This window comes from Aspergillus neoniger (assembly GCF_003184625.1).
Source record: "Aspergillus neoniger CBS 115656 unplaced genomic scaffold BO87scaffold_68, whole genome shotgun sequence".
Taxonomy (NCBI): Eukaryota; Fungi; Ascomycota; class Eurotiomycetes; order Eurotiales; family Aspergillaceae; genus Aspergillus; species Aspergillus neoniger.
Window position 1 is genome coordinate 51,132 of NW_020291196.1, and position 20,264 is coordinate 71,395.

At 48.2% G+C, this 20,264-nt stretch overlaps 6 protein-coding genes across 6 annotated transcripts; 4 read left to right on the forward strand and 2 right to left on the reverse strand.

Annotated features, from left to right (window-relative positions):
* Positions 1-784: 784 nt before the first annotated feature.
* BO87DRAFT_346764 (uncharacterized protein) lies at positions 785-1,455 on the forward strand (the record flags this gene model as incomplete). Its single annotated transcript, XM_025620911.1, has 3 exons — positions 785-947; positions 1,000-1,062; positions 1,118-1,455. The coding sequence occupies 3 exons, from the start codon at positions 785-787 to the stop codon at positions 1,453-1,455; spliced, it is 564 nt and encodes a 187-aa protein (XP_025473921.1).
* Positions 1,456-2,061: 606 nt separating this feature from the next.
* BO87DRAFT_216484 (high affinity zinc ion transporter) lies at positions 2,062-3,636 on the reverse strand. Its single transcript, XM_025618655.1, has one exon. It carries the CDS (start codon positions 3,366-3,368, stop codon positions 2,316-2,318), a length of 1,053 nt encoding a protein of 350 aa, XP_025473922.1. The 5' UTR covers positions 3,369-3,636; the 3' UTR covers positions 2,062-2,315.
* A 4,306-nt stretch (positions 3,637-7,942) lies between these two features.
* On the reverse strand, positions 7,943-9,598 carry BO87DRAFT_346772 (monocarboxylate permease-like protein, Mch4). Its single transcript, XM_025620912.1, has 3 exons — positions 9,088-9,598; positions 8,935-9,027; positions 7,943-8,887 (listed from the first exon to the last, which is right to left on the reverse strand). Exons 1-3 carry the CDS (start codon positions 9,407-9,409, stop codon positions 7,980-7,982), a joined length of 1,323 nt encoding a protein of 440 aa, XP_025473923.1. The 5' UTR covers positions 9,410-9,598; the 3' UTR covers positions 7,943-7,979.
* A 1,967-nt stretch (positions 9,599-11,565) lies between these two features.
* Positions 11,566-14,984, forward strand: BO87DRAFT_322174 (pyruvate decarboxylase; the record flags this gene model as incomplete). The annotated part of the gene is made up of 10 exons (XM_025619961.1): positions 11,566-11,632; positions 11,690-11,794; positions 11,845-11,877; positions 11,935-12,017; positions 12,068-12,244; positions 12,298-12,367; positions 12,422-12,675; positions 12,730-13,189; positions 13,236-14,509; positions 14,628-14,984. The coding sequence occupies 10 exons, from the start codon at positions 11,566-11,568 to the stop codon at positions 14,982-14,984; spliced, it is 2,880 nt and encodes a 959-aa protein (XP_025473924.1).
* An 896-nt stretch (positions 14,985-15,880) lies between these two features.
* BO87DRAFT_322217 (SRR1 family protein) lies at positions 15,881-17,387 on the forward strand (the record flags this gene model as incomplete). The annotated part of the gene is made up of 3 exons (XM_025619963.1): positions 15,881-16,281; positions 16,347-17,015; positions 17,096-17,387. 3 exons carry the CDS (start codon positions 15,881-15,883, stop codon positions 17,385-17,387), a joined length of 1,362 nt encoding a protein of 453 aa, XP_025473925.1.
* A 1,540-nt stretch (positions 17,388-18,927) lies between these two features.
* BO87DRAFT_411275 (amidohydrolase family protein) lies at positions 18,928-20,131 on the forward strand. The gene is made up of 5 exons (XM_025626426.1): positions 18,928-19,006; positions 19,063-19,243; positions 19,278-19,371; positions 19,444-19,831; positions 19,889-20,131. Exons 1-5 carry the CDS (start codon positions 18,955-18,957, stop codon positions 20,020-20,022), a joined length of 849 nt encoding a protein of 282 aa, XP_025473926.1. The 5' UTR covers positions 18,928-18,954; the 3' UTR covers positions 20,023-20,131.
* Positions 20,132-20,264: the final 133 nt, after the last annotated feature.

Here is a 20,264-nt window from a genome sequence, read left to right on the forward strand (position 1 = left end):
TAGGTGATAGATATAGACTGGAATTGAATAGCACTTTGGTAATGTCATTTTGTGTTTTGAACAGTGTGTGTTGATGTATGAAATGAGAGAAAGCTCTATTTGCTTGCAGGATAGCAATATTTGAAATGTCTGCAGAATCTCGGGATTTCCGATGTTGAGCTGCTATCTAGATCTCTGGCCCACCGTCAAACTTGGTCCGCACGGATTAGATAAAAATTATTAAGTGGGCATATTTGTTAGAATCTCCCCTTTTCGCCTCATCGCAGGATCGAAGAGAGCTGTAGTGGGGTGAAGCTATCGGTCTTGTTTCGTAAAGCTTCATCCACAAATCGTACAGTTCTCCCATACCAGCCAGTGTGGTTAGCAGATTTACGAACGAACAACCAATGAGTGAGCGTCTGTAAAACAATCAGCCGCATGACATCTTCAAGGCATGAATAAGACCTAAGCGTATATATCTCAGTCCATGTCCCTCCGAAGGCTCTTCAGGCCAAGTCGGCGCTATCCCATATACAGTTGGTCTGCATACGTATGCCCATAGTCTATACGAGATTAGAAATACTAGAATAAGAGTTTTCAGTCTGTCATTGGTTTGTTTTTGGACCCCATATCCCTAAGGAACTTAAGCTTAGGCAATCATGTTGCATGGTGGGGCTTATGCAGTTGGCTGAAGATAGTTCCCTCCCTGAGGAACTGAGGATATAAAGCGGAACTGTTCTCTCGTCATGAATGTATCTAGCTTTCTCATTAGTTAACTTTACTCAAGAAATCAATCTTGCTCACCATGAAGTCTTCTGTCCTCTCCGCCTTGGCTCTCGCCGCTGGTGCTCTTGCCGCCCCGTCCGCAGAGATCGAATCCAACCTCGAGAAGCGCAACCCCAGCGGTTCCTTCAGTCTGTATGCCTGGGGTGTCGCCGCTTCCGGTCTCAAGTTCTTCTATTCCGATGGTACATATTCATCTCAACTCAACCCCAAATATCACGCTGACATTCGCATCAGGTCTCGCCTACGCCGGTGACTCATCTCTCTGGCCCTATGGATCCGTCACCACCGACGTCACCTGTCAGCATTCCTTCCACACCACATGCACAGAGCAATCTCACTAACCATGCTATAGTCGTCATCACCGACACCGAACTAATCACCACTGCCACCACCGACGGTGTCACCCTCGACTCCGACACCCTTTTCTATATCCGTCCCACGGCCGACGAGATCCTGCCTGTTGGTTTCACCGGCAACGGCATCGATACGCCTTCTGATGCCGTCACTGACGATTTCCTCTTCTATGGCTCGTATCTCATGTGGGAGGAGTCGTCGGGCGAGTTGAGTGATGTGTTCCGTCTCAAGGAGACCAATATCACCGATGTTTATCAGGTGTACTGGGATACGTCGAGCTTGGATGAGAGTGGGTATTATTATCCCACTGTTAAGGATACGGCGCCTTCTAGTTAGTTTGTTGTTGAGCAGCTGAAAAGGGGGTTGGTGGGGCTGTTTGTGGTGGGATTTCGAGGGAGGGTGGGTGATAGCAAGCGCCCTGGTGTGAAGAAAGTAGTTAGCTAATGCGGACGTGATGAGTCTATGGAACCAAGAATAATCGAGGCGTTGTTGCGATCGAAATAAACTAACTTGGTTTGATTGATTGATGGTGGAAGACATGATGCTGCTGTCGTTGTCTGTAGTAGTCCCTCGAGGGAGTTTGTCGCACAAGGGTATGCCTTCAATCAGCTTCAGTAGGACCACATTCTGTTCGATATGTGCACAGTTACACGTCTTCTGGAGAAAGGACACGTCTCGATAAAGTCTCTGCATATCTGTAGCTTGGTTGGTAATGAGTAGGCGACGAGTACTAGCAGAATTGGAAGACAGTTAAGGTGGCACGTGCTTCTCGACGGTACATCTTCCCTCGAATTAGATCTGAGTCAGAAAATGAAGTGGTCAGGGGGAGTCTTTGCTCTTTGACCAGCTCGAGGTTTTGGTTATTGATTCTTAGAAGCCTATCTCATAAGTATTAGATTATCGAGGAGATAGAAGCCACTTTAGTTCATGGAAGAGTACGTAGATGTGCTGGTCTGTGTTGACAGAGGGAAAATAAATCATTATCAGTCTGAGCACTTTCGTCCTAGCTAATCATTACCGTCCATACATATGTGCACATGACAAAGAATTTTGGAATAGAATGCAAGGGTATTTCGAACAGCAAATGGGTGCAATATGAGCAAGAAGAAGGTTGCAGGAGCAACGGATATCAGAACCAGCGCAGAAGCTTAACAGAAGCGACACACACATTTTCACGACAGCACCTCCATCAGACCTTAAGCCCACTTTCCGAGAAGAGCCATAATACCAGCACCCCAGAGCATGGTGATGACCATGAATGCCAGTCTCTTGTTGTCTTGGGAGCGATGAGGGTCGAAGATGAAGTCTCTAGCCAGAAGCTCAACTAGACCAGTGTAGATCAGGATACCGGCAGAAATGGCGTCCAAAACACCGGAGACCAGGTTGGCAGTGTACGAGCCAGAGTTGTAGGTTGTTCTGACACCAAGGCCAATAGCAATCGAGATGGGCGTGGTCAATCCGTACAAACTGCAAAGGATCCACGGCAGCCAGCTGCCCTTGCGAAAAGGAATGGCGGACATACGAGCTCCAATACCCAGACCCTCGAAGGACTGGTGGAAGACAAGGACGGGGTAGAGCGTCGCAAATTCGTCGCCAGTGACTCCCAGGTTCAGACCAATAATGACGGAGTGGAAGATGACACCGAACTCGAGAATGAGGAAGGCGGCAATCTGTTGCTTGAAGGACCTTTCGATCAATGTGTCAGTGGTGGACAACTCCTCCACATCAGCCTCGCTCTTCCTCGAGTTTCCGGGCGATGCCTTGTCCACAGTCGAGTTATCCACTGCACTGGTCATGATTGGCTCGGGATCCTCTCTGCAGACGCCATACTTGACTTCGACATAGCGCTCGGCACCAAAGTCAAGGAGGAAGATGCACATGAGCGAAGTCAAGACGATCGCAGGGCACCAGGAATAATCCGCCCAGTTACCAGTCATTCCGACACATGACTGCGGGCCGATTTCAGAGTATGCGGGGTCTAGAAGATGGATAAAAGCTGTTGCAATGATAACACCAGCACCGAAGTAACGAGCGAAGAGGTAGACGTATAGTGGGATATGCAGCCTGGGGACGCGCTTGGCGACGACGGGGAAGAAGGTCACTGCAGTTGAAACGGCAAAGATCACGAAAATAGCCGAAATGCGGGCGCCCAACTGGCCGTTGTAGTCATTTTCTGACTTGTTGAGATAGCAAATGATCTCCGTTGGGTCGGCCGTGTCGAGGTCAACATCATTAGGATTGAACGACATTTTGAGAATATTGAGATTGTATGTCACTAAGATAATTGAAAGATGAGAGAATAGAATTGACGGCTCTGATCATTTCCTCAGTTTGGCCATCGTTGCGTCACGGTCTTATATAATGGAAGTGCGTGGCAGAGATTTTCCAGGTGAGGACCTTGGGAGGACCTTGAGAGCGTGGACAGGCCCGGTCCCCGACACTAACAAGGTAGCCTGTCTCTGACTCGTTAATTCATTTAACTTATCTGACTATTGCTTTTGCGAGTGTTAGCCAATGATTGAGTCAACTACATTTGTCAAATCCCACGTTCTGCATCATCTTCATGCAAGAATATCGCTCCAAGAGCAGGGGTATCTTCTTCGGGAAAGAATCAAATATGGCCATCATTAGATTGCCACCATCACACCACCATTCGTTTCACGCTGCAAACAAAATCAGGAGAGGGATTTGTAGCAGGTAGGACCTTGGTGGAAAGTCAGCGGAGGAAGAACGTTGGTAATAATGATGAGGGTGATGGTGATGGGCTGTCAGATGGGTGCCGTGGATACGGGTGGGGAGGAAGCGAGGAAGATGGTCGGCGGAAGAGATTAAGCCCAGCCCACCCCAACCGGGTCTGGCCTGGTTTTAGCATGGTTTAGACCTCCACTAAGGTACCGCTTCCCTCATCGCGCATGCCACCGGTTGGCCCGATCCATTGTCCGCCCCCCTCTCTACTACGTGCATAGCCTGGTTGGTGTGCCCCTGCTGCCCAAATCCAGATTCAGCGTGATATCGGATGTCCCCCGACGGGTGCTGAGAGTTATTTGCTCACTTCTCGGCGACCAAGCAGGTACTCACACCAGTCCACCATCTTAGTAGTCCAATCGCATGGCTCCTATCCAGGGTTATCTTAGATGGATAATAGACGCATTCATAAAGATTCGGTCATTTCCTTCTTCATAGTGGACCACCCTACGACGCTTAATACCAACTAGAAAACGCCACAGTTGATCGAAATGATCAGGAAGCAAGTCCGAAGTTGCCGCTGTCTAACCCAAGCGAAACAGTGGTCGATGGATGCCTATCTCCTACATAATTCCTTCTAGTTCTATTCGCTCTCGTGAACTGGCCCTCGCTAATCTTTAGCCCCATGTCTTACACTAATGCTGTGGTTTGCCTTCTTGGTTAGCTCAATCATTGTCGATACACCAAGTCGGTTTGATTGACAATGGGTACTACCTCCTACCTTCATAGTCACCGACATCATGACTGAAGACCAGATACAGAAACAACACATTTGAATAACATCAAAGGCATACAAACATAGAAAATATCATGTAAAGCACGAAGTACGAGGCGCTATCAAATCCCCCTTGCGTCTTGGCCCCATATCGCACTGCGGTGATGCAGTCATAATCTAGCTTAACCGAGAGCTCCGTCGGCAGACGCAAACTGCAAAGGCCCACACAGATGAGACCCCTGATCCAGTCCTCAGAGTCTAAAAGCCTGAAATCTCTGTGGCTGTTTGTGGATCCTGCCAATTGAGTCACGTTGGATGCTTCCTATCGGGGAAAGTTCCGATGCGGAATCCGCCGCCAACATGTGGATGATGCATTCCATGCTGTAAAAAGCAAGTCATCTGGAAGCTCTTGCCCCTTGCGGCTATTCCCGTGCTTGTCTCGAACCCTTCTGTAGTGGAGGTCAAAATAGTGAACGCGACTGCGATCAACTTGTGGAGTGCTGTCCAACGTTTCACTACATGCATTTGACACGTGCATCTGCATGGAGTCTGCAGATGCTTCATGGCGTTGCCTTTTGACAACTTTATCTACAATTATCTGTTTATTGCGGGACAAGTTTATCCTCCCAAAAAGCCTTTTATATTGTACTTGGCACACCTGAAGCTTATAAGTAGGTGACATGATAGAAAAAACAACTAAAATCATAAACCCATATCATGAATACATTCCATTTCACTCCCACTTGCGCACCCAAGTGTTTCAATTCCACCATCTCAGTATACCCTAAAGTGTTGTCTTCAAGCCCGAGATGCAGCCTGATATTGGTGGTATTGGTATAGATGGCGGAGGAGCGGTGGTGAAATCATGGCCGGGGAGCGAGCATCGACAGCATTTAGTGCTAGTCATTATTAGGTCAGTTTCCTCTGGTTTCGCCGGTATACAAGACCAGGTGGCTCAAAAATATGGGTTACTCACGCTGCAAGAGGCGCAGGAGCAGCTGGAGCAGTTGCCAGAGCAGCAGTTGCAGGAGCAGGGAGACATTTTGGCAAAGTTGGTATAAAACCGGTAAAGATGTACTAAAGTAGTTTGAGATTGAAGGCTTTGCTTTCGCTTGAGAACTTGAGATCTGAGTTGTGGTTAATTAGAAAAGATCGAGCAACCAGAGGCATGAGGGCCTATTTATGTCCTTCCAGAGCAACCAATTTCATCCGTCGTGCCATTTTCTGCGCTATCCGCGCGTCATGATCATTCTACGCTGCATCAAACATGACGGTGCAGCCCCTCATCTGGCTTGAGTCGGCTGTGGGGTGAGGCAGCTGAATGGCGAGTTACATAACAGCCTGCAATAACTCTTGTAGCATGGCTAAAACCTTGGTTAGTGAGGGAGGGTTGCCTGACCCTGCTTCCCCACCATACGCTTGACCAGAAAAGACGCTAAATGTCAGCGGCCGTCGCCTGAAGTGGATTCTAATCACGGGTTGGTGAATGATGATCAACCTCCTTCATCCGTCTCATCTTGGATACACCTGCCAGGTGAGAGAAGACCAGCATTCATGACCGAAAGGAAGAAAAGAAACCAGAGAAATCGTTGTGCGGGTGTTGAAAGTCAGAATACTTATAAAATGGAGAGAATGAGCACCTTGAGAGCATGAGCACCTTGGTGGCACTCACATGTCTTCCCGGTCACTCAAGGTCCTCATTCTGCTCTGTCTCCTTTTCCTTACTCTCTCTGGCGGCTTGAAACGCTCCGAAGCGCCCGTGTGTGTGTGTCTGGTCTCTTAGTGACCACCATTTTCTCGCCGTCTTTGACTAGTGCAGGTAAGAGTTTTCGTCCTCCTTGAGATTGGCGAGATCTAAATCCCAATCCGGATAGCAGGGTACTCACACACTCGACGCTACAGGTTTCGATTCGTACTGCTTACCCACCATGAGATACTTTGCGCACGTATCATGATCAAGCTCGACGCCAACTTTGAAGTCATCAGAATGGAGGCTAGGCTGCCCTGGTGAACTTGCCCCCACCGACATAACGAGTCCTATCCAGCCTACGAGACAGAGAGCACGGTGCGCTCTCGTTACTTTTTCCTTCTCTAGTCAGGAAGAGGAATTCACTTGCAACTACTCCCGAACTTCTCCTATCCACCAATCGGTGGCACCGAACCCCCTGGATACAAGCAGCAATACCTTCGTTGTAGTAAAGATATTCGAGTCATACGGTTCGCGACACTCCACACACCTCCCGCGGTGTGTCACCAATATTGTCTACGGGATCACTTCGAGGGATCACTTTTACCTGATGTCTGTCTCAGATGTTGCGTCCAAGCTATGCCATTTAGAAGAGTCTGCATTACTTTCAGGCCATGAGTGAGGCCAATCTCCCATTCTTGCTTCAAGGACGTATCCGGGAAGAACTCGTCGGGATGCAGTGTACCCACTGTGGCTTCGTCTTGCTTCTCCTTGAGTGGCCATCTTCAACAAGGCAAATGGGTTGCATCCTCATTTGCATTAGTCGAGCCCTGGGAACGTGCATTCCGCGCCACTGAGGCTAGCGTGTACGAACTCGCATCCTGTGCAACACAGTGATCATTGAGTTAAACCCGGCTCCAGAGAAGTCCATTTCAATGGAGGCATTGTGATGCAAGCTCCTGGTCTCTCTTACAGCACTTGCCAAGAGGCATGGGGGTTGCCTCCATCTTGGACACGGGACAGAGGCATGCCGATGATCCTTGTCTCTCAAACCAAACTAATCCTCCGGAAAGCAGAAAGTTACAACAAGTGACTATGAGTCCGGCTAGGGCGCTTCCCTGAAAAACTCTTCTCAGCACTGCCTCTACTGACAACCCTGTTCCTACCACAGCTCAGAAGCATCCAGTAATGTGATCAATTTCATTCGCTCGGACAGTATACTTTCCGAGTCCGGACGCCCTGGTGGTGTCAGGACTATAGGCTAACAGAATAGAAACTTTCTATACTCCATATTCAAAGTAATTGGAATAGATCCTGCTTCCAGACTAGCATAGATTTGCGAAGGGAGTCCCGGAGAGGAAACATGGAAGTTTATGTGCCTGAGGCAACCATTAGTGCAACGGAAGTATCTGCTTAGCTACTCTCCTAATACTATCCTCGATTACTCCTACCTCACTCCGCTTTATAGATATCAGTGAAAATTGATAGTTGGTGACGCTATAATAGGAGATATTGGGGTTTCATCACCCGGAGCAGGCCAGTCTATACAAGAAAGCGAGGCGGTGCGAGGGGTCTTCCTAATCCCGTGTGGCAGCCTTGTGTGTTTACCATCTACAAACACTCAGTCAGCCAATGTCGCAACAGTGAAACCCCTTCTAGTATTCCTATGCATTATTATATTATCCTTCTATGTTTGGTCTCGAATATATACTTCTAAAATCTTGTTCTCAGCCTCCAGCCACCAGCAACTCCCCTCGCGACCACGAATGCAGCACACGCCGCAAGATACAAGATTCCGCCAAAAAGAATCAATCCCCAGAAAGCACCTCCATCCCTCTCCTGTATCGCCCCGGCAATAGGGATCGCAGTGAGGGTCCCGAAGCTCACCAGAGTGAACGTCGTTCCGTTTCGCTTGCCTATATCCTCCGTTCGACACACCTGTGCGATACAAACGGGCGTCAAGCTGATAGCCGCACCGCTCCAGAACCCGAACATGACCGAGTACGCGATAATGGCACTATCATTCGTGCCAGCATTATACCACAATGCGAGCGTCATAATGGCACAAACTAATGCAGTGAATGCCATCACGTTGAACCGTCCGAATCTGTCCGCGAGGAGTCCTGGGAATGCACGTCCCGGAATGGCTCCGACGTTGAGGAAGATACACAGTTTGTACGAGAGCGACTCTCCGATGTTGGCATATAAACCGTACGAGCAGAGATAGGTATAAGGTACGAATACAGCAAATTCGACCATCCATACTGCAAGCGTGGTGAGGGCGTAGTTGGGCTCTCGGAGGGCACGAAGGTCGATCGCCATGCCACGCTTTGTGTCAGGCTTGAGCCGTGTCTTTAGAAGAAAACATGCGCAACCGCATAGCACAAAACAAATGATCCCGATGATACGCATGGCCCATGCGAACCCGAGCTTCGGGGCGACATATAATATGATGAGGGGGAAGAAGACGCCACCAAGTCCGCCAGCTGTACAGGCAATACCGGTCGCAATGCCACGACGGACATTAAACCAGTGTCCGATGGCGGAGATGGCAGGAGTGAAGAGACAGCAGGATGAGAGGCCGCCTAGGACGCTGAAAGAGAGCATGATTTGGTAGTATTCTGTTTGCGTTAGTGAACCCTTCAAACAATCATGAAATAAGACTAACCTGTGCTCTCACTGAAGCAGAATACTGCTACCACCAAACCTATCGAGCCCGGAACTACAACTGGCAGCGGTCCACGGCTGTCAAATATCGGACCTGTCGGCATCGTCAAGTCAACCGCTGCGCTTGATGTGTGGATATTGGGATGAAACATACCGACCTGGGCGCCTGCAAAATATAAGAAGAAGCTGAAGACGCCAAAAATCCATCCAACACTGGATTCAGAATATTCAGAGAGCTGATGGGTGGATGTCCATGCATGGAGGACTGAAATGGTATTCAACAATCCCATTGAGGGAACCATTGCACACCATGACCCTAATACCACAAGCCAGGCTTGAAGACCTCCCTCTGGATATTTGTCGTCGAAAGTGTCATCTTGTTCCTCTGTTGCTATTACCTGTGAAGCCGATTTCTCTATGGTTGCGTGGGCCCCCTGGTCCAGGCTATGGCGGACATGGGTCTCGATATCAGCCATTCCCAGATTGGTAGCTTGCGGATTACCCTCGGTGGATAAGAACGTTCGCACAAGCGCTCAATGTACACCAACACGATTGAGGAGAACTGGCAGAGATACAGTACTGGTTACAGGAAGCTGGTATAAATAGTAAGAAAGGGTCTATACAAAGGGTCTTCAGCCAGACAGCCTATTGAGCCCTGCATATTGGGCATCTGCTCTTGCGGGCCCGGACGCTGCAGAAAAAAAAAATTGCGATAGCCCTTATCTCCGGAAGTGGGTATTCTGATAATAATCCCTGGTTTCTGGTTGGCCCATTCCGGGAACTTCCCCTTTTTCGGTAACCGGCAGTCGTCGCCGTAGGGCGCTCCCGAAATCCCCAGAAATCATCCGTCGTACCACATCGGGCCCCGCGACTCCGCGTGGCTCCTGGCTGCTCTTAAATTTACCTTGTTGCGACTACAAGGCTCTTGTCTATCGGATGCCTTGAACCATTCATGATAGAATGGCTCATTAATAGCCACTCACAAGGCTTGAGGTCAAGCCTTTCTTTCAATTACGTAATTGCCGGCTGCTCTACTGGAGACCTCATTCAAGATGTGCCATCGCATACTTGAGCTGCAATTACCGCTGGAGCACATACTTTGTTGATGACTCACAGTCTACAATCATTTCATGGATTGCACGTTGTGATCAGTCAATTTCCTGGCTCGCAGACGGCGAAAGTTGGCTAAGAACCAGTCATGCTTCGAACAGCTGCCAATGGTTGTCGACGAATTAGTCATGGTAACCACAGCACCTAAAAGCAAAACCTTTCGACTCTGCTATTGTTCATATGAGATTCATTCGCCAAGACGACATCCCAGCGTTGCATGCTGAGTTGGCTCTGGTCTCAAACTGACTGCTCAAATGGCACTGAACGTCACGTGCAGGGTTTGCATTGAATGTCTCATATCCACACCCGGTGTTCCATACAAAGGCATGGCTCATTTCCCAGACAGCTACGGGGCCCCAGCTTCCGGACACGAGCTGCATGTATTAGCCACGGACAGTTCTCAAAACACCCCAGCCGTTCCTCCCGATTAAGGGACCCCACTCCTTTCTCGGGTACCAGCGCAGTGAACAAGCGGTCAACGGCTTCCTAAAATAGGCCTTACAGGAGAGTGTTTGATCAGTCCTCCGAGGGTTCCGTGAGTCTCCTTTACTCTCTCTCTAGAACCAACTACAAACAGCGCATAAGCACAAGCGATGTCTTCCGAGGAGCAGATGCCTGTCTGTTAATCCCTGTAGTAGCTTCGTAGGCAACTGTTCTGCTCACACTGGCCCGACAATGTCGGTCCGCACCTTTCACGCTTCTGTCATTGCAAGAAATTGCTCTAGCATGCGGTCAGACAGGGACCGAGAGTATCAGACACCTTGCAAGTCATTATTTCTCGTAGTAACGCGGACTTCGAGACTACCTTAATAGCTGGCCATCAAGCTTGGCTATCCCAGCAAATTTTCTCACAAGCAAGTCTCAGCGACTTAGCCAAGGCATTACGTACTATCCCCAGGTAGCCTGCTATATTGGGCTTGTGAACATACTTCCACAGATTGAATCTGGGTCTGCCTGATTGAAAAAGAATGCTGTCGCATCTCTCTATCACCTTGGCAGCGAGGCCGAGCATGACCCCCCTCTACTGGTTGTACGTGCACTCTGCATACACTCTAGCTACTGTTCAAAGAAGGGTGAGGTCCCATGACTTTTCAACTCCTAGTTTCCATTGAAGCTCCGAATGATGTAAGCTTAGTCACCTGAGGTTTTCTCCATCCACCAGCGGGCTGTTTCCTCATTTCTCCCCCATGTTTGCGGGTGCCAGGTTTCTAGAAAGTATATCCTTCTGAGGTATTTCCACTTTCTGGAACTTATTCAGGTCATCAGGGGTTTGGGGTCTTACAGCTGGATGATACATGATGTCTGTGCTCAGCAATCACGTCCCTCATGGATTTCATAAAAGCATGCACATGATCCGGGGTAGCGGATGGTGAACTCGCTAGCAGAATAGTCTGAGGAATTCTGTTAAGTTTACAGTTCTTTAATTGTCACCATAGGTCCGTCATTCTTCTTCGCAGTAGCGCTTACTGCTGCTTTTTTCTTCTTAATACATCGACAACAAAGAGAGAACATCGGAACAACAATGGCCCCAATTCAGACACTGCCAATGCCACAGCCTCAGCTGTTCGGGCGGCCGCGCATTAATACTGGTGAGGATCGTTAGTCTCGTCCTCACTTGTCGCTCCGTGCGTCTGCTGATGTATCAGGTCGGGAATGCAGAAACAAACCCCCTCTATCCCCAGGTCCGGACGAAGTACTGGTCAACTTGAAATTCTCCGGACTCTGTCACTCCGCCCTTCATCAATGGAGAGGTTAATCTTATCCGGTCCCAGAATAATGCACCAAGTGTTAACTACTCTAGGAAATCATGTCACTAGAAAGAAACATCGCGTCGGTGTGCAGGCCCACGGCTGTCGAAGCTTTCCCACGTTATACTGACTTCGGGTGCAAGATGGTCACGAAGGTACGGGTGTTGTTGTAGCGACCGGTAACGAGGTGGAGGACATTAAGATTGGTGATCATGTCGGTATACAGGTAATACCCACCGTCGCTGCTGCAAAAGTATCCTTCTAACGTTGGCTTAGTGGATCAATAGGACCTGTGGTGTCTGCGATGCGGATAAACAATCAGATTTCGTCTCATGCCCACACGCGCGGATGACCGGATATTCAGTGGATGGCACCTTTCGGGAATACTGCATCAGTCAAGCATGCCATGTCGTGCGACTCCCTAAACAGATCCCTCTTGATGTTGTGGCTCCGGTAAGCTCAGGCTCATCATCTATTACCCCTGAGCTCGTTAATATCCTACTTAGATTATCTGCGTCGGTACCACGTGCTTCAGAACCGTACAGGAGAGTGGTGCACAACCCGGTAGCCTTGTAGGTACGTCTGTCCATGAAGTCTCATGATTAATAGGCCACAGCTAACACGATGAAGCTGTTGCGGGACCGCCAGGTGGACTAACAACATTGACATGTCAATACGCTAAGGCCCGTGGCTATCGAGTTCTGGTCATATCTACAGGAGTTTATAGTAATCATCTATATAAACAGAAGCTTGGTGTCGAGTACTACATAGATTACAATTCCTCAGCCAATATGGTGGCTGAAGTTCAGGGTATGATTGACGACGGGCCCGACGCTGCAATACTGATAGAGGGATCGGGAGCACTTCTCAAAGGGGCACTTCAGGTTAGTCTTTTTCCTAAGCGGCGCCTGATATAACTACCTTCTTATCAATCCCAGTATGTGCAACCTAGAGGAACAGTTGTCGTTGTGGGCTTGCCTCCAGGGACCCCGATTGGCATTGACATATCTAAGTTGGTGTCAAGGATGGCGCAGGTGAAAGTTATACCTTATGGGGGAACTCGAGAACAGATAGAAAAGGCTATCCTTGTTTTCACCAAAGAAAGGTTCTATCAACCATGCCATGTTTTTGCACTGGACCAGCTTCCTCAAATTCTCCATTCTATGCAGAATGAGATACCTAAAGGAACATACCCAGGAGCGCCGTTACGTTATGGCAGTCAACTGCTCGGCGAGGCAGTCATCAAGATACCTGATGCTGAAACAATCCCAGAACCCCAGGTGGTAGCGAACTTGCCGAGCTCTCGGCCTACTTTTAATCAGACAACTTATAACATTGGCACATTTCTGGCCTATCGCTTTGAGGAGCTGGACATTCGCGATTACTTCGCTGTACCAGGTTTGTATATCAGTCTATAATTTCGTATCGCTTGCTAACTTATTAGGGGATACTAATTTCTTCCTCCTCGATAATCTGCTGAAGAATCCCAATCTTCGTATGGTGACGTGCTGCAACGAGCTAAACGCTGGATATGCCGCAGATGGATACGCCCGCGTATCACCAGCCCACATTGCGATTATCGTTGTTCCCTACATTGTAGGCAGTCTGTCTGTTCTCAATGCCGTATCAGGCGCCTGCTCGCAAAATATCAGATTGATTGTACTCTCCGGTTGTCCCACCACGAGCCTGGTGAAAAGCGACAAATTTTTGCATCACGCTCCCAGCGCTAAGAATAAAGACCAGGCCCTCCGCGCATTCGAAGGAGTCACTGCTGCATCTGTGCGCCTCGAATCTGCAGAGACTGCCTCTGATGTACTGGATGATACGATAGGTAAATGTCTTGACTCCAGTATGCCCGTCTACATTGAGGTTCCCAATGATCTTGCTTCCGCCGCATGCGCTCGACCTTCGCCACTGAGCCGGAAGGTGAACCTGAAGAGTCAGCCACGCGTGTTAAAAGAGGCTGTAGAAGCAATCACAAGTATATGGAACTCGTCCCAAAGGCCTGTGCTGTTGCTTGGAAGTTTAGCAGGTCTATCTCTCCCTCGCGGTCATATTGAACGTCTAGCAGAGAAGCTTGGTTGCGCGGTTCTTTGTCAGCCCGATGGTCGCTGCTTCAAAGAATCCCATCCGCAGTACTGCGGCCAGTTCTGGGCTGGAATGGTAAACCCAGAAGGTGAGCAAATCGTTATGAGCTCAGACCTTTGGTTAGTCATCGGTGGAAATTGGTCCGACTTTCATGTTTTAATGAGTAGCAATAAGCAAGAACATTATCGCATAATTAGCGTGGACAAAGATTGGGTCGAGCTGCCCGAGGGAAAGCACATCAAGCCCGCGAAAATCGGCGCACTGGTAGCGCAACTCATCATGTCTGGAATGGAGACTAAGACCGAGTCCATCCCGCGACCTAAGCCACTTCTTGGTTGCCTGCCGCCCGGCGAAACAGAGACCCCAGAGACACCCTTAACCTTGAAAAGCGCTATCAGCTGTATCCAGGGACTTATAAAGGAGCATGACACGTTGCTCTGCGACGCAGGAGAGTCATGGCTCATCGCAAATCATATCCTCCTCCCCCATGAAGCCAACTGCCAGCTACAATTTCCATATTGCTCTATCAGTTGGGCTTTACCTGCTGGGTTTGGTTCCCAACTTGCTTGGACACAGGGTCGATCCATCATCCTTATTGGCGATGGAGGTTTTCAGATGACAGCACAAGAAGTCAGCAGCATGATTCGTCATAGAGCAAACGCGATCATATTTATTTTCAACAATCTGGGGTATAAGATCGAGGTAAGTCAATGAGAACAAGTCGTGGACATCGCTGACAATGAAGTAGACTGCTATGCATGATGGACCGTATAACTACTTGGCGAACTGGGACTATGTCCAATTGGCCAATTCCTTTTCTTCGAAGCCTCACGCTCCGTCGCATAACCCTTATGCCAGCAAGGAAGATGAGGAGCTAGAGGACAGTCCGCCCATGTTTGCCATGAAAATCAAGACAATAGGGGATTTGAAGCAAGCACTGGACAGGGTGGATGCCGAGTCGGATAAACTAGCCTTTCTAGAGCTGTGCATCCAACCTGACGATATAACTGATGATCTTAGGCGGCTGGGCAAAATGATTGCAGATCAAAGCGCGGAAGGATCAGAGAATTCTCAGAGTTCTGATGCAGAGGAATCAAATGAGTAGAGATGGGCTAGAAGCATAACGATGACCCATTCGCGATCTTTGAACTAGGCTGCTATGATGTTCAATATTCGATGAGCTATTTACATTCTATCTAATAGCTATGGTGGAAAAGAATGAAAATACCATTTGCTTTTGTTTCAAGTGCCGCAATATAACTTTGGTCAGATTGGGGGTGATGGACAGAAATAGCCCTGTATGATGTGTTGTTCGATTGTGATCCATCTTGAATGGTTGGTTTTGTGTGACATTATTCATGGTTTATCCCGGAAATTATTTCCTCTGGGTACTTTCGGCCATCGGAATAATTTTCCGTCATTCATCCCATTAACTAGCGGATGATACAGACCTCGGCATATCAGCTAGGCGATATATTCACAGTAGCCTACAGTTAATATTGCAATGCAAGCCACCCATGTCACTATCTGCCATTGAGTAATGTGAAACAGGAAGCTAGCAAATCATGACTATTCCTTCAAAATTCAAAACAAGATACTTCTCCCTATTCACTCCCAAGGTCTAAGCTACATTGTCATCATGCGGCATTTACCATCTATATACAGCATACTCTCTTTTCTTTCTCCTCCCGAATCTCCCTGGAAACCTAGTTTCAACAATAACCTTTACGACTCTCCAAACTACAGTCCAGCTGACAGTGAATGTACAGGAAAGAGCCGCAATATGATCAATTGTCATGGAAACTCTCCTTTACTGTTTGTCTCTCCACATCTCTCGAAAACAGGTATAAATTACTCCAACATGCAATCCCTTCTTGAATCATCCTCGTCGCCAGTCATCAAGAATATACCAGTAATTGAATCAACAACCTTCGCATTCACCCATCTTCGTCAAATCTAGCTTCAAATTTTCCCCTTCGTGAACAGTCCATACAATCAACAATGACTACTCCTAGTACTATGTACACCCCAGATCCCATGGACATCGACGAGTCCGAAGATAGCGTGTCGTCCACAAGCTCCAGCGACCCCATGGACGTGGCACTACCGACGAATACCACTCAAAGCCGTTCCGCCTCAGAAATCGGCTTACAGCCGTCTCTACGACCTAGCGGGCCGGATTCTGATTTAAATTCACACCTCAGGGCGCAGCGGTACAATGAACTATATCCCGAGGGGACACCCCGGTGGACCAAGAAAGCCATCCAGGAGGCGCAGGCTAGAGTGGAGAGGTGTAAGCCGGGGGATATCGTGTATATTCCTGCATTGGATGGCGCGGATGTAGGGTTTGAAGTGATGACGGAGAGAATTGAGCGCAATAAGCAGGGTGTAGCTATGGTTGGGTACGTATCATTCTCTTCCATATCATCATTTACTGATTGTAGATACTAATCGACCATAATTCCAGTGTGAAACATTTCCTGGAACTCTTCCCCGCCCCAACCGACTACATCACCCCCAGTCCTGAAACGCGCCATCCCTCCCTCCTATACTCGAATCTCGCCTTAGGCCACAAATTCCGGCGTCTAGACGGAGAAGACGAAGACGACGAAGAAGACGACTATGACGACTACGACCCCACCAAGAAAGAAATAGCATCCGCGCACGAAAGCTTCAACACCATCTTCCACACCTGGACAGACAGCGCTCTCTACAAGAACATGCTCGCGACTCTGCGCAAACTACCCACCATCAAACGCCCCGTCAGCAAGATCATCGCCTTCGGCTGCAACAGCATAACCAACCTCAGGCTTGACAAGTTCACCAGGGAGCGAAGTGCCTACCAGCATGCCTTCCTGCTCATGCTGCGACGAATTCTACAGGAAATGGCATGGACACCGACAGAAATCGAAATCCTGCTGCAGGATTCGGCATACACGAAGCTCGATAGGAAGATCCTGGGCGATTGCGGAATGACTGTGCTGGAGAGTCCGAAGGCGTTTCTGTTGGTCGATGACGAGAGTTTTATCTTTTCGTATGCTCCGGATGTTCCTGTTCGGCAGGCTGTTATGGATTTGGCCATGCCAGTGGGGATGGTTTGGGATGCGGTGGTCGCGGAGGGTATGTCGCTGGATACGTGAGTTTATTCTTTCCCTTTCCTTTCCTTTCTTTGTCATAGACGTGAGTAGCAGTATACTGATGAAGGTGGTATTTTAGGAGAGATCCATGGGACATCACGATCCACCGAAAAATCAACCAGAATTATAATACGTTCCATCTCCCCAAGGATAAACATTTCGACATGTTGAGGGTATATCTGCGGTGTGCTGATGGCGAGCTCTCGGATACGGAATGTGAGCGGAGGGAGGAGAAGATGCTGGATACTATGGACTTTGTCCAGAGGAATAAACTTCTGGTTAGTTGGGGGAAGGATAATGTGCAGGATGTGTATTCTGTTTATCGCCGGATGAGAGGGTCGCAGGGGAGTGATGCAAGTAGTAGGCTCTAGTGCTGGCGCTCTGAGAGACGGTCGGCGGGAAAGAGCAATCTGTCTGTCTGGGGGTGTGGTGAGAACGACAGGTTGGATAGTGATGGAAAATTGTCAGATTTGATAGACGATGACTGAACGATTGGGAGGATTGAACATGTACTGTAGTTAGATAAGTAATTCTGGGACCTGTGAATTTCCCGTTACAGTTCGTTTTGCCGCTTTCGGCTTAGTCGCTTGATATGATGTACTGGCATCATTGCCGGTCATCTTCTCCTTAAAAAAGCTTGTTAGCTTGCGTATCATTATCCTCTACTGAGATTTATTAACTGGGTTAATAAAGAATAGTCAGCAGTCTGATACTATTTAACTGTTCTACTGAAATGAACACTATATATATTATCTTAACATATTCTATCATTGGCAGATCCGAAGCATGTGAGATATATTTAATAATTATTTAACATAAATCATATACAAGAGATCTAAACAATTTTACAGTTGAAACATATACAGTCTCCAAAAGCCAGGACCCAAGGGAGCTTGGACTTGGTTGACAAGATTAGTACATACCAAACCCCTTCCAATCCTCTCATTGAAGTCTTAATTTCGACTCTCATCAAAGAAATAGAGACAATTCAGGTTCAAGCCCGACGCATCCGTTTCAGAGCCCACGCAGAACTGCCGTGAGTGAGAACAAGTCTCGGAAGTGGTAGAGTTCCAAGACAGTGTGAGTTACAGAAGGTTTGTTGGGTACGATGTTAGGCACACCTGAGCGAGATCCCGTAGTTTGTTGTTCAGGCGTCCTGAAGCTACAATCTCTTCTGCCTCGTGACAGAGACCGCTCCATCAACATGCAATTGCTTTTAGATGGCATTCATCATTCCAGACACCCTCAAGTTGGCAGGAGAAGTCAAGGGGAGTCGAGGAACAGATTAAGGGGGGGTTGTTCCCTCTAGACCACGGGGGCCCCTGGAGTCCTTCCCTTTATCTATCCTATCTCATCCACTCTGTTATCTTGGCATCTGTTCATTTGATCTAAAACTCAGAGAGAATACCGGATAACCCTAGCTATGTCACTGATGGACCGGAAGAGAAGGGCGTTATGAAGATAATTCGCATTAATTAGAAAGAAATGTCTAATGGAATTCAAAGAGGTTTAAAGATTTCGTATTCTTTTAAAACCTGCCCACTTAGATCTGTGGGTCAAATTGTGCTGTCAAGATCTCCACACACGTACTGCAGTGGCGGAAACAAGGACTGACCCAAACGAAGGGAAGGAGGTCCGAGCACCGGGATATATCCCGAACCTACTTACCATTATGCCTGATGGTCAATGCGTTGCGCATCTGTTAACTGGCTAGATCGTTGAACGTGTCATCGAAACTGTAAATGACAACAGCGGCAAATCAGCCAGGCGTCCACGATTGACTCCGGGTAGGTCGGCAACCGGAAACCCGGCATATTCATTGTGGGGATCACTTCACACCAGGTACTATTGCACTGTCGATGGTATATATTCTGCCTATCTGCGTTCTTCTCTATGATAAAAAAAAATATCAAGCAGTGAACAGAATTGCAACTCACAATGAGCCTCATCGATACTCATCACCACTTCGTCCCCGAATTTTATGCTCAAGGTATATCACAACAACCCCCTCCCAACAAGGATACGATTCTGAATAGATTTCCACAGCTGTCGAGGATGCTGGAGGTGACCCTTCTGGCTGGCCGACACCTTCTTGGTCAGCCGAGGGCGACATTGCGTTCACAGACAAGATTGGTGTGACCAAGGCTATCTTGTCGCTGACTGCGCCTGGAGCAGTCATCGCCCCAACGACCGAGAAGAGAAGAGCACTGGCCCGCAAGGCGAACGAGTATGCTGCAGCCAAGCGTGATGAAGATTCACAGCGATGGGGCTTTTTCGCATCTGCCTTGCCTTCTCGATACCGAAGGCGCTCTGGTGGAAATCAAATACGCCCTAGATGTGTTGAAGGCTGAAGGTGTGACTTTATTCACAAGATATGGCTCAGGGAACCAATACCTTGGTTGCCCTGAATTCAAGCCTATCTGAGAGGAGCTGAATTTCAGAAAGGCCGTGGTCTTCATTCACCCTACTCATCCCGCTGATACGACTCGAGTCAACCCTCTCCTACCGCAGCCAGCCATTGATTATCCCCATGAGACCACGAGAACTGCTGTCGACATGATTATCACCAACACAAAGAGAAGTTATCCAGACTGCAAAGTAATTCTTTCCCACGCCGGAGGAACGCTGCCCTTCTTGATTACGCGCATTTGCGCCGTGTCGAAGGAAGCCGCTGCAACCGCCCGCATTTATGGGAAATCCTCCGAAGAGATCATGGAAGACTTTCGGTCATTCTACTTTGACTTGGCCCTCTCCAGTTCCGAGGCCGTTCTCAAGCTAGTTCTCGAAGTTATTCCGCATGATCATATTACTTATGGTAAGGCTTTTCCCATGTTTCTCGTTATTTGTCACTAGTAGCTAATATATTCCACAGGCTCTGATTTTCCTTATGCGTCCCCCGACAAATCACTTGGATTCAAGCAAATTCTAGATGGCTTCCCGCTTGACCCAGAGCTACGCGATAAGATCTACTTTGGAAATGCGAACAACCTTTTCAACAAGCCATAGCAATATGGCTCTTGAGTGAAAAAGTAGTACCCTAGCTTTGTAAAACTTTTCGCTCCTCTTGTGATGGGAGATGATATCGAAATTTAAATCAAGAATGACCAAATGTGCCAAATTTTTTTGAGACACCCTTCCACGCTCATAGCTCTTCTTACGGCGTATCCGAACTTGACGCGCCATAATTCCGCTATAACTGTACTCCATTCGTAACAGTCAATATTGATTAAGAATGCAATTGCGGTGAA